An 11,958-nucleotide genomic window follows, 5' to 3' on the forward strand; every position below is an offset into this window, starting at 1 on the left:
ATATTTAAACATTTTTCTTGAAATATTTTATATAAAATTTAATGAATGAATTAATTTATTTTTTAAATTACATCAACAAAACTGCGCGGAAGAAAACAAACATTGTGAACACACCATCCCCAGAGTGAAACGTGGTGGCGGCGGCATCATAATGTGGGGATGGTTTGCTTCAGCAGGGTCAAGGAAACCGGTCAGAGAAGCGAAGAGGCTGGATGGAACTAAATGCACAGAAAATCCTTGAGGAAAACCTGCAAAACACTTGAGACAGTAAGGAGGTTTACATGGCAGCAGGAGATCAGGAGGCTGAATATAAATGCATACTACGTATAATCGCACGTTGTTCAATTACATGCTACAATTAAATGATTTTGGAATGTGATCCTCCAGAACCACAACCAAACACGGAGAAGAAGCATTCGGACTTCATGCTCCACAAATCTGAAACAAACTTCCAGAAAAACGCCAAACTGCCGAAACAGGCTGTTCAGTGCTGCCTTTGATTAATAACAACTGGAACTATGACCAATGTACTTGACTTATATTTGCTCAATTGACAAAATGGAGCGTTTATAATTGCTTGTTTAAAAATGAGCTGCTGTGTAATGTTGCTGAAATGTTTTGTACAGATAAACTTCACCCCTTCTCGTCGTGGGTCATTCAAAATACAAACGTTTCAAGTTGTAACATGAAGTTTGAAAGAACCTTAAACGGTATTAATAAATGTGAAGCAGACCAACAGAGACTCCACTTGTCCGTCACTTGTCACATTTAAATCCTCCTGGAATCTGATCGAATCCCGAAGTTTGTTCGAAACATTACATTACCAGAAAACGTGCGCCGGCTTCCCTTTTCTCAACAGGAGCTCCTCCGCCCGCCTTCCCCTCACACCTAGTGCCACTTTCACGCTGATTGAATGGAGACACGAAGAAAAAAAAAAAAAAACTAAAATCTGCTGGCCGTAATCTGGTGTGACGCCACTAATCCCAGCACTACAAAATCCCAGGTCCCTTCCACCTCTGGTCCACACCGACCGCTGCCACTCTCCACCTTCTCCTCCACATCACCATCAGGTAAGCTTCCTCTCCTCAGCATCTTCATCCTCCTGCTGTAGACGTCAGGCAGAAATTAAAACCATTCCCTTCAATCTTTCAGTTCCACAGAAAAGTGTTTTTCATCTTGTTAGAAAGATTTTATTGTTGGTTTTCAGTCATTCCTACATAAAGTCTTCATGCAATATTAAATCATTTATAAAAAATACTTTTAAACTTTCAATAAGTGTAGTACTGAGATGTTAACAAACCAAAAACAACTATATTAATGTCCACTGAGTTCACAATTAACCTAAAAGGGCCTGAAACCTCCTGACAAATCCTCCAGAAATAGGCGAGCATCAAATATAGCTCAGTCAGGTTACCCTGAGAGCCGGGAGGACGGAATAAAGGGGATTAATACGGAAGCACAGAGTGTTGATTGTTCTCTCATTTACAGGAATTCACAAAATCCCTGTTTTTCTGCAGAACTCGTAAAGCCGATCGGAAGAGCAGGAAGCATGGCTGTAGTCGTAAGTATTTTCCCACATTTACTCTGTTAAAGCTGCTTCTAAAACTATTTGTGTGTGTGTGTGTGTGTGTGTATGCGTGTGTGTGTGTGTGTAAAATAACTCTTAAGTGTGTGTAAAATAACTCTTAACTTGATTTAGGCATAGTTTGTTAGCCATTGATCAACACATCAGGGTCAGTTTTCTATTTATAAATACAAATAAAAATTTTAATTTTAAATTTAAAAGATACCCTCATCAAAAACAAGCTTGCAACAGGATATGACATCACGTAAGGCAACTGATTGGAGGCGTTAGTAGTTTTCTCCCTTTTGATTTAATGGAGGTGCTTGCTTTCATTCTGCGCAGCTAAAGCCAAATATTACAGCCATTCGTGCCAAAAAAGTCCCACATTTTTCGGGTTTCACTGGAAGGAACTGTAACTCTCTAATGCGTTTGCATTTATTCATTGTATAAAAGGTAAAAACGTGTCGAATTTGGTCAGATGGAAAATATTAAACTGGAATATTAAATTGTTTTTACTAGCTTAACTTCTGAAGACGACCAATGTCGCGATTTGCTTCAGCTTCGCCAGCTGCGACGGCATTCCTCATCACCTTGGAATCAAAAGCAAAACAAAAAAAAAGAAACTAAAAAACTTCAGCATCCACATTGAGATCAGTCATGATATTTACTAATGAAAGCTCACTGGCTTGATTCTTGTGCCTTTTGTGATGTCACTTCCGCCAAAACAAACACAGGAGTTTCAGTTAGGTTTTTTTCTTCAATAAACCTTTTATTTTTTTCTTCTTTGTTTAATCCCGTAGCTCGAAATCCACACTTTATCAAGATGTGTTTTTACTGTGAGTGCACATTTGTTAGAGAGAGAAAAAAACAAAACAAAACAAAACACTGTATGGCATCTTTAAAATCTTGGTCAAAATTAAAGGAGGGAAGGAGCCGTGACTGAACGACAGCCACCAGCAGCTACGGTAGCCTGAGCTTCTAATCTGGTTTCCTGGTTCACACGTCGTCCTCGGTGTGCATTTACAGGCTTTCCTGGACTCATGTGAGCAAGATTAATAAAAATCACACACACACACTGAGGCCTATTGATTATGGTCCAATAACACTGAAGAACAGGCTTTCCTACCCATGTGGATTAGATGTCTGAAGCTCAGAGCACAACCAGCTCATGTGACAGAATTATATGGACATAGAAAAGCGTTTAGCTTCATCCAGAGCTCTGCACTGGCTAAAGGTTTCATTTTAGGTCTTGAAGAAGTGTGTTCAAGTGTGAATTATTATACAAAAAAGAGAAGTAAATTTCCACCAAAAAAACTCCAAATTTTGAGATTAATCTCAGAAATTTTCAAGAAAAAAAACTTGGAAATTTCAGACTTCAAAAGTCAAACAAGTTTCCAATTTTTTTTAAGGTTTTATTGGCTCTAGTGGCCTTTATTTGACAGGAAAATGGGAAATGAGAGAAGGGGAGGACATGCAGCAAGGGTCGCCAGGTTGGGACTCGGGCCTGCAACAGCCATGTCGAGGGCTAGGGCCTCCATATGTGGGTTGTGCTTAACCCCTGCACCACCACAGCACACCCCAATTTTCTGAGATTTTTGACCGAAACTTACTATCTATGTACAATGGCACTAATACGCCAAGCGACTTGTCTTGTGGGCTCCAATAACTTCCAGACGTATCTGTGTGATGGCGTCTCGTACACACTCCGTATTTTTGATTTAGAGAATATCCAAGATGGCGTCGTGCCAAAAGCGCTCCTGGATGCAACGTGTGCAGAGCTTTAATAATAAGAATAAAATGACTCCATTTCCACACCTCATGTATCTTTAGAAACATGAACACAGTTGGGTGTTCCAACAGAAAAATGATCTCTAACCTAAATCTGTTAAAAATGCATGGACTGCATTTACAGGCTGAGTCCGTATGGAAAACCAGAATCGCTAAATGAGCTCTACCGTTTCTGATAGTAGAAGTGGTGAAACCACTAGCTACTTGCTAAAGAGGATTTAAACCAAACATTCATAGGGGTGTATGGTGATTTTGGTAAGTGTTGTGCAAACATTTTACCAGCATTGTAAGCACAGGCATAAATCCCAGGGGGAAGCCGGGGGGAATTTTGGAAAAGGCTAGAATTGTTCCCCCTAAAGAAATCATGAAAGAATCCCTTGTATTTAAACAATATCAATATAAAAAGGCAATAGAAACACAGAACAAAGCAAATCTCCCTTCCATCTAAGAAAAAAAATAAGAATTATTTTTTAGGTCCCCCCACTATTGTTAGAACAATGGTTCAGTCCAAAGTGTAGGAGGAGCAACAGCTGCGCTGCTGAACGGCACAGCCTCCGTTAGAGACGGTGAAGTGAGGAGCTAGCTGTTAGCTGCGGCTCTGCAGCACGAACAAAAAACCCTCCAGTAAATAAATACTTAAAGCGAAACGTTTTATTTACTTTCACTGCTCAATAGAAAGAAACACATTGACAATACACAGTTTGTTATTTCATTACTTTGGCTGAACCATGATAAACTGCCACCTTATGCCTTGGAAATCAAAACTAGCTAAACTGCTACATTGCTTTCATAGACTTAGCTCCCTTTTCTGTCGAAGGTAGTCAATATTTCAATTATATTTAGCTCTCTAACTCTTACTTTAATAAGAAGAGTTTGAAACGGAGCGGCTGAGAGTTAGCACTGGCCGACAGCTCTGTATGGGAGCCGAGAGCAGAGGAACTATTGAAGCTAATAGTAAAAAAATAAATAAATAAAATATGCCTTTATTTCTTACCATCTTCAACGGAGAGCCTTTAAAACCACAAAATAAAATCTGAATATTTTTCTAGAAAACTGTGGTGCTGACCTTTAAGTTTAAGTTATGATGCTTCCCAAATATTCAATTATTACATATGTTTAGGTTCTCAGCCATCCCGGACATGAACCTCCTCTACCCCCAAAATAATAATTAAAAAAAGTTTAAAGCAACTTAAATTATAATTTAAATAACACATGACTTGTATTGAGAATCACTACAATAAATCAATATTTATGAGGAATTTTATTAAGTGGAGTTACTTATTAATTAAAACTTGTTTTTACTCAGAGGCTTAAGTTTTTATAAAGATGTAGCAGAGATTAGATCTGTAACTCTGAACCACACATATCTAAGCAACATTTGAATCTTAGTTTGACTTCTATGGGTCTCAGCAGGTTGTTTAGTTTTGGTGCTGCAGCTTGAACACACACAAAAAAAATTAAAGCACATTTTACGTTACATTCTACTATAACTTTGCCGACCCCCCAAAATTGCTGTTAAAAAAATATGATCCCCCCCAATAATGAGATGGTATTTATGCCCTTGATTGTGAGCAAGATCTTTCCTGTAAGTATGAAATTCTGGGAAAGAATCAGGGACCAAATATGAAGCATAAAAAAAAATGTTTTATCCTGACAATCACTTTATCACTGTAAAAAATCTGTCTTTTGTGCAATAGAGAAATGCATATTTGACTGGATGCTCTACAGCAGCAATAATTGTTCATTTAAAACTGCTCTGTTTAAAGGGGACAAACTGATTGAGCGACTTTTTCTTTCTCCTCAGAGTGGAACTTACCGCATGGTGTCGGAGGAGGAGCAGGCGCTCAGGGCCAAGCTGGAGCATCTCACCATCAAGGACCACGGCCCCGTGTTTGGACCCTGCGCCAACCTGCCAGACCACACCAGGCAGAAGGTATCCACATCTGCACTGTTGCCTCAATCCTCGTTCAACTCATTAGCTGGACCATGTTTTTACTTAATCACTAAACGCAAAATGTTCCCAAGCAGGGTTTCTGCAGGTTTCACCAACTCAAATTTAAGACTTTTTAAGGCCTCTACGAATTAAATTTAAGACCTGCAACACCACAGAAAACAAAATAAATAATACATGGCAGAGGTTGGCAACAGAAGTGAGCCAATGGTTAAGACGAACATTGTCCAGTCAGCTGATGGTAAATTTGCACTTACCAATAATTGGCTTAAAAACACTAGCTAGCTTTAGCAGCTAGCTACCAGCACCTGCAGCCATCTTGAGTCACAGAACAAAGTGAAAATGTCAAAGTTTTACATCGCAGTAAGGTCCTACAAAAAGATAACTATGTAGAATATACAAGTCCTGCCAAATCAAAATTTAAGACCAATTTATTTTAAACCCAATGAATTGAAGACATTTTAAGGCCTTAATTTTAATTACGTAAATGTAAGACTTTTTAAGGAAGCACAGACATCCTAAGTGTAATTTCCAAGTCCAAGTTCAAGTCCAATCAAACCCATTTATTATAATTTCATCTTATACCTAAAAAACAAACAACAAAACAACATAGCGCTTCTTCCAGATCAAGATGCTCCAATAACTTTTACAGCTCTGAACTTTTTCAGGGCCCTTTGGTCTGCTGGATTACAGCTGCAGTATAACAGTGGTTATTAAAAAACACAACAAACAAACCAAGTCACTTCTGACGTGTTTAAACTCATCTCTGTGAACTGTTAGCTAAATGTCAGGTTTGGCTCCCCCTTCAGGCCAAAGATGAGCTGAACGAGACGGATGAGAAGCGCGTGTCGGCAGCGAAGGAGCTTCGAGCCATCATTAAGGAGAAGGCGGAGGCCGGAGATGACCTGGCTAAGGGGGTGCAGGACACCTTTGGGGAGAAACCAGACAGTCTGCTGGTCCGCTTTATCCGCGCCAGGAAGTACGACGTACCCAGAGCCTTTGACCTCATGAAGGGTGAGTCAAAGCAACAAGCAGAACGGAGCTTAATTTACTGATACTAGCGCAGCATACTACCGTAAAAATATTTCATGCATAAAAACTCAGATTCTAAACTCTCAGGTCATATGTTTTTGTTTTGTTTACTTTTTTTTTTCTTTTCTTCACATTTCCTGTTAGCCACTTCAATTTGAAGATTCTGGCCTTTTTTCAACATGGCCGCCATTTTTGAGCGCTTTAAATCAGTTATTGCCGTAAAATGTTCCCCCTTTTCATGACTTGGATGAACTTTATGTCACATTGTATGTTTTATAGTCATCCTATTCGTACAACTTTTAATAAAATGCAGCAAAATCAGATGTCAAAACTGTCCCCAGTGAGGTTGTTGTTGGTGAAATATCTAATTTTCTGCTGCACTGTACTAATTACTTTCGCCTAAATATAAGTGCATTTTTAATCACATGAAATAAATCCATTTCATACTCCAAACATAAATTGACACAGGCACTTTCTAGTTCATTTTCAAAGATAAAACCCAGCAGGGCCTGACTGACCCCTCCCCTTGGCTTTCCGTCCAGGATATGTCCGCTTCAGGAAGGATTACCCCGAGCTGTTTGAGAACCTGACCCCGGAGGCAGTGCGCAGCACCATCGAAGCCGGCTACCCCGGCATCCTCCACAGCAGAGACAAATACGGACGCGTGGTTCTGCTCTTCAACATTGAGAACTGGGACTACGAGGAGATCACCTTTGACGAGGTGGAACTCTGAAAGGACAAGTCAGGAGAAGCGTAACTCAGGGATTTTGAAGATTTCGCCAGCTCAAACTTAAGGCTTTTTAAGACTATCATGAGTTAAATTTAAGACCTGTACCGCAACATCAATGTACACTGTAAAACCGCACATTTTATATAGTAGTGCCAAGATGAATGACAACGAATGTTTGTGTCTATCTCTTACCCTTGACAGATGCAGAAAAGCTAGCTAGCAAGGGCATATTAGCAGCTAGTTAGCGGTAGCTTCAAACGTATTCAAAAGTTTGCCTGTCAGAACAGTCCAGTGAGAAAAACAATTAGAATAATCCTGCCACAACAAAATTTAAGACCTGTGATTGTGTTTAAGCTCACTTATGTTTTTCAGAAAGAATTTAAGACATTTTAAAGCCTTAACTTCAGATGCATTAATTTAAGAGTTTTTAAAGATGCATGGATACCATGGCGACTGGGAGCAGATATGATGAGGCTTTCATGGCAATCTCTTGTGTGTTCAGATTCTGCGGGCCTACTGCGTGATCCTCGAGAAGCTGCTGGAGAACGAGGAGACTCAGATCAACGGCTTCTGCATCATTGAAAACTTCAAGGGCTTCACCATGCAGCAAGCGTCAGGCATCAAACCCACCGAGCTCAAGAAGATGGTGGACATGTTGCAGGTAGGGTTGTAGTCCAGCTTTCCTTTCGCCGAACGCTCAAAGGATCGGGTTGCCTCACCGTGTTCCTCTTGGTGTCCCACCAGGACTCCTTCCCAGCCCGTTTCAAGGCCGTGCACTTCATCCACCAGCCCTGGTACTTCACCACCACCTACAATGTGGTGAAACCCCTCATGAAGAGCAAGCTGCTAGAGAGAGTAAGTCACAAACATAACCTTCCAAAAACTCTCTGTGCCAATCTTTAATGGTTTCATGTCACAACCACAAAGATCAGTGTGTTTACTCTGGTACCCTTTGATAACAAATGTGTCTTACTGTTGATCCTACGGGTGCAACACTGCAAAAACACAAAATCTTACCAAGTGTTTTGGTCTATTTTCTAGTGCAAATATCTTAATAGACTGAAATAAGGCAAAACTAACTTAGAAGGAACTTTTCAACAAGATAGGAACTTGTTTTAAGTCAACGATTCCTTAATACTGAGGAAAATATATATTTTTACCATAGCAAGACATTTTTCTCATGTTAAAAGGAAACAGTCTCCCAGTGGAACTAGTACATTTTTCCTTATCAATATTATGAAATTATTTACTTAAAGCTAGCTCTCGTGTCCTGCTGAAAAGTTACTGATGAGTTAGAATTGTCTTATATCAAGTGTGCTACAATATTTACTTGGTAAGATTTTGTGTTTTTGTATTGACAGATTACAGTTTTCTGAACAGATGTTTAAAAAGTCTTTGTCTGGTGAAAAAATGATAATAGCCAAATATGTTGAGAAAGTCACTAAATTGGCAACATTTGGGGTGAATATTGCTAACTGCTCACCTGGTGGGCGGATTTGATTTTCACACCTTTGCAGAGCTAGATAAAATCGGTTTGTCATGTAAATATTGGTTGATCTCCCAAAATTAAAGAAATGGAGGCCTATTTATCATCTGATCAATTTATCATCTGATCGATTTATCGTCTGATTGATTTATCGGTGCACCTCTAGTAGATACAGTTGAGAATATGGGGTTGAGTCTTGGAGAGTGATTTTCATAGATCCTCTCCATCCAATCTGGCTGAGCTCAAGCAAAAAGAATGCACATAAGAGTCAGTCTTGAGTCAAGTACAGACTCATTTTTAATCGGATTAAAAAATACACTGAAGTTTGTTGATGAAACCTTAAAAAGAAAAAAAAGCCCTCAGGGGGGTATAAATACGCTTCTAAATTATGTGCAAGCAGAAGTTTCCAAGAACGGTTTCAGATTGACTAGAGATGCTTAAATGTTATAAACAGCTGCCTCCAAACATCTTTTTTATCTACTATGTGACACTAATTTAACTATGTCAGTGGTTTCCTGCACAAATGTCCCTGACAGCCGCTCTGTTTGCTGTAGGTGTTCGTCCACGGAGACGAGCTGGAAAACTACTACAAGGAGTTTGACCCCGAAATTCTTCCGTCTGAGTTTGACGGAAAAGGTTCCAAGTACGACGGCAAGGCCACGGCGAACAAACTGTTCGACTAGTCATCGTAGAAACCTGTTGCCCAGCAGTCTGACAGCTGTAATGCAGTGAAAAAAAAAATGTAACAGAATAATCCAGCTGTGTGGATGTAGGAAGAGTAGCTATGAATGAAACATAGGAGAGCGTGTGAAAGGCTGAAGAAGAGTCTGTTTTCCAGATGTTCTCACAAAACCCAGTTCTACAGGAAGGGGGCAGTAACGAGCTGAAACCTTAGCTTTCTACAGTCTCTAACTCATGAGTTTTGAACAGAAATTACAAATGGCTTTGTAATTTAACAAGCCTTTTACCCAAAACAGATAGAAGTTTAAATTCACACAGAAACCTGATTGGAAAATGAATATTTCTTTTTACATTAAAAGAGAAAATGTTGTCCACTTCCCACTGATTTCCCACCACATCTTAGTAGCTGAAAAAGAAAATCCCATCAGGAATGATGTTTCAAACACCATCGTTACGACTGAATCGCCGTGGCAACGGAGTATATTTTAAACAGATTTCAGGAGTTTTAAAGTTGTTTTATGACATGTCTGGCATTTCTTTCTTTACATTCACTTTCAGAATAAAAGCAAGTTTTCACCCGACACACCACCCTGTACACCAGCAACAATGTCAATAAATGTACAATAAACTGTATATAAATATAACTTTTGGTCATTTTATTAAGAATTGTTGAGAACAAATCATGAATGACGAGATCTATAAAGCAGAGGGTTGATTAAACCTTTTTGTTACAGACCTGTTGAGATTCATGTTTAACAAAGAAAAGAGACAAAAACGATTAATGATCAACAATAGAGGCATAAAAAAACAGAATCATCTACTGACTTTCAGTAACACCCACCTCTTCATTTGAACAGCATATAAAATATACAATTGCACAAAATAATAAACATTTCTTACAGAAACAACAGATTTCTTTTTGAAAGAGGGGTTCTGTGAGATCATAAGCAGTTAATATCTCACCTGTTGCTTAAAACTTTCCAAGCGTCTTTGGCATAAATACAGACTAGAAGGTTCTGGAGGCTGAAACGTCTTCAGACAAAAATGTCAAGGTGGTTATTTTGAAAAGCACTTTATGAACCTTAACTCTGTCTTCAGCTACATTTGGCAGAAGCTAATGATTGTTTAAATGGAAAACGGAAAGAGGGGATGGTGCCTCACTGACTACCCTCCTCAGGTCATGTGAGCTATTTCTAGACAGAAACTGTGAGAACGTTTTATTTGTTGGGATTTATATCTGACTGGAAGCTCTGCATGTTTCGCTAGGTGTCGCAGTAGACTAATCTACCACAGGTAAGATATTAACTACTCATACCTCTCAGCAGAAGTTTACTTCAAAAATGTAGGACTCTTATTTAATAGCATAGCGAACAATTGATTTAAAAAAAATTAATGAAAACTATTTCCAAATTCAAATTTCGCCTGTTTCCGACACAATAATGTTACTGTGAGAAATTATGCAACTTTATGCTTTTGTTTCAAGCATTTTTAGCTAATGAGGGGAATGCTAAGCTAACCAGATTAACAATAAACCTCCCAAACTATTTCAATCTTGCAATTATCTCTAATCCAAAGCGCTCGCTAAGCCACAAGCTACTTGTAGCTTTTAATGGAGCTGAAAGAGACCAGAAAACAAAAACAAAGTAGTGGGTTGATGGTATCGTTTGGTAGGATTAAAGTGAAAACCACAGTTAAATAAATTAAGGTGTTCTTGGAATGGTATAAGCTGTGCAATGTCTGTGTTACTATGCAAAAAACATGTTGGTTTAAAGTGCTCATATAGTACAGTACAGTCAGGATGTTCTAATGATTGTACACAACAATTTAGGTTTAAAAGTTTTTTCTTTTTTTTTAAAGTGTTCTGAGCAGCTGATATGTTTAGTCATTTTAGGGAAATAAGGACATCTGAAAACAGTGTAAACAATAAAACCAGTCCTAACCCACAAGTTTTGCAACAGGAACGAACGTCGGTCTCGATCTCTACAGGACTTTTCCGCTTAAAACTAAACTGAATTTTATGCAGGCTTAAACACAAATATATTAGCATTCGTTAGTCGGTCTGATCAAGTGCTTTCATCGGCGTTAGTAACGAATAATTAGCTGGCGCTCTGCAGAGTACGTAAACTGACCCAGCAGATCTGTAGGCTTCGGGTCAACCGTGCTCCTGGTCAAGTCTTTGCGTCACCTGCTGAGGTTTAGTTTTAGTCCTGATGGGAGGTTGAGTTTGAGTTTCTGCTCCTCTGGCAGGCCTGCTGCTTCTTCTCCCAGTGGCAGATGGCGTCGGTGTACTCCACTATGACCTTGTCCATCCAGGTGAGGGGATGTGGGAAAAGAACGGCCCCCTCAAAGAAGCCCATGTGGCCCCCGTGCTCAGTCAGGGCGAACATCACGTTGGGCATTTTGTCTAATGTACAAAAGAGAGAGAGGAAGGTCAAATCTCACATGCAGTTCTGGTAAGATGCTCACTTCCACTTATTATGGTCATGAATATCGGATTCATTTTGTGTTTTACAAATAATTATAGAACTTGGAATTTTAGATTTTTTTAAAATTATGTATTTTCTAGGCACAAGGTGTCATTTTAGAGCATAATTGAGTAACTATGCTAACTTCAGTTGTTTAAAAAATATTATGTATGCATATATGTATATCCAACATTACTTAGAGAAATTTGACTTCATAGTTTTAACGCCTTGAAATTGGGCCTCTGTCTCTTTAAATAAAAA

General features: G+C 39.0%; 2 protein-coding genes across 4 annotated transcripts in view; one reads left to right on the top strand and one right to left on the bottom strand.

The window, feature by feature from the left end:
- The first annotated feature begins 974 nt into the window (after nt 1-974).
- Nucleotides 975-9,292, top strand: rlbp1b (retinaldehyde binding protein 1b). 2 transcript variants are annotated; one of them, XM_007573460.2, is made up of 8 exons: nt 975-1,070; nt 1,489-1,561; nt 5,157-5,285; nt 6,113-6,317; nt 6,878-7,056; nt 7,568-7,726; nt 7,810-7,920; nt 9,106-9,292. In XM_007573460.2, exons 2-8 carry the CDS (start codon nt 1,550-1,552, stop codon nt 9,232-9,234), a joined length of 924 nt encoding a protein of 307 aa, XP_007573522.1. In that variant the 5' UTR covers nt 975-1,070; nt 1,489-1,549; the 3' UTR covers nt 9,235-9,292. The 2 variants fall into 2 exon arrangements, with proteins under 2 accessions (XP_007573522.1, XP_007573521.1); XM_007573459.2 differs by having other exon boundaries at nt 1,006-1,070; nt 1,518-1,561.
- Nucleotides 9,293-9,865: 573 nt separating this feature from the next.
- abhd2b (abhydrolase domain containing 2, acylglycerol lipase b) overlaps nt 9,866-11,958 on the bottom strand; it is a 15,131-nt gene continuing 13,038 nt past the window's right edge. For both annotated transcript variants that reach the window (XM_016661494.1, XM_007573458.2), the window contains one exon: nt 9,866-11,636. In XM_016661494.1, coding sequence (XP_016516980.1) covers nt 11,434-11,636 — 203 coding nt within the window. In that variant the 3' untranslated portion in view covers nt 9,866-11,433. The remainder of the gene's footprint in view (nt 11,637-11,958) is intronic.

This window comes from Poecilia formosa, unplaced genomic scaffold (genome assembly GCF_000485575.1).
Source record: "Poecilia formosa unplaced genomic scaffold, Poecilia_formosa-5.1.2 Scaffold330, whole genome shotgun sequence".
Classification (NCBI taxonomy): Eukaryota; Metazoa; Chordata; class Actinopteri; order Cyprinodontiformes; family Poeciliidae; genus Poecilia; species Poecilia formosa.

Bases quoted from the DNA above. Each gene is read 5' to 3' on its own strand.
- rlbp1b (XM_007573460.2), top strand. The intron at 6,318-6,877 runs GTGAGTCAAAGC...CTTTCCGTCCAG, and splicing joins AGCCTTTGACCTCATGAAGG to GATATGTCCGCTTCAGGAAG. The intron at 7,921-9,105 runs GTAAGTCACAAA...TGTTTGCTGTAG, and splicing joins AGAGCAAGCTGCTAGAGAGA to GTGTTCGTCCACGGAGACGA.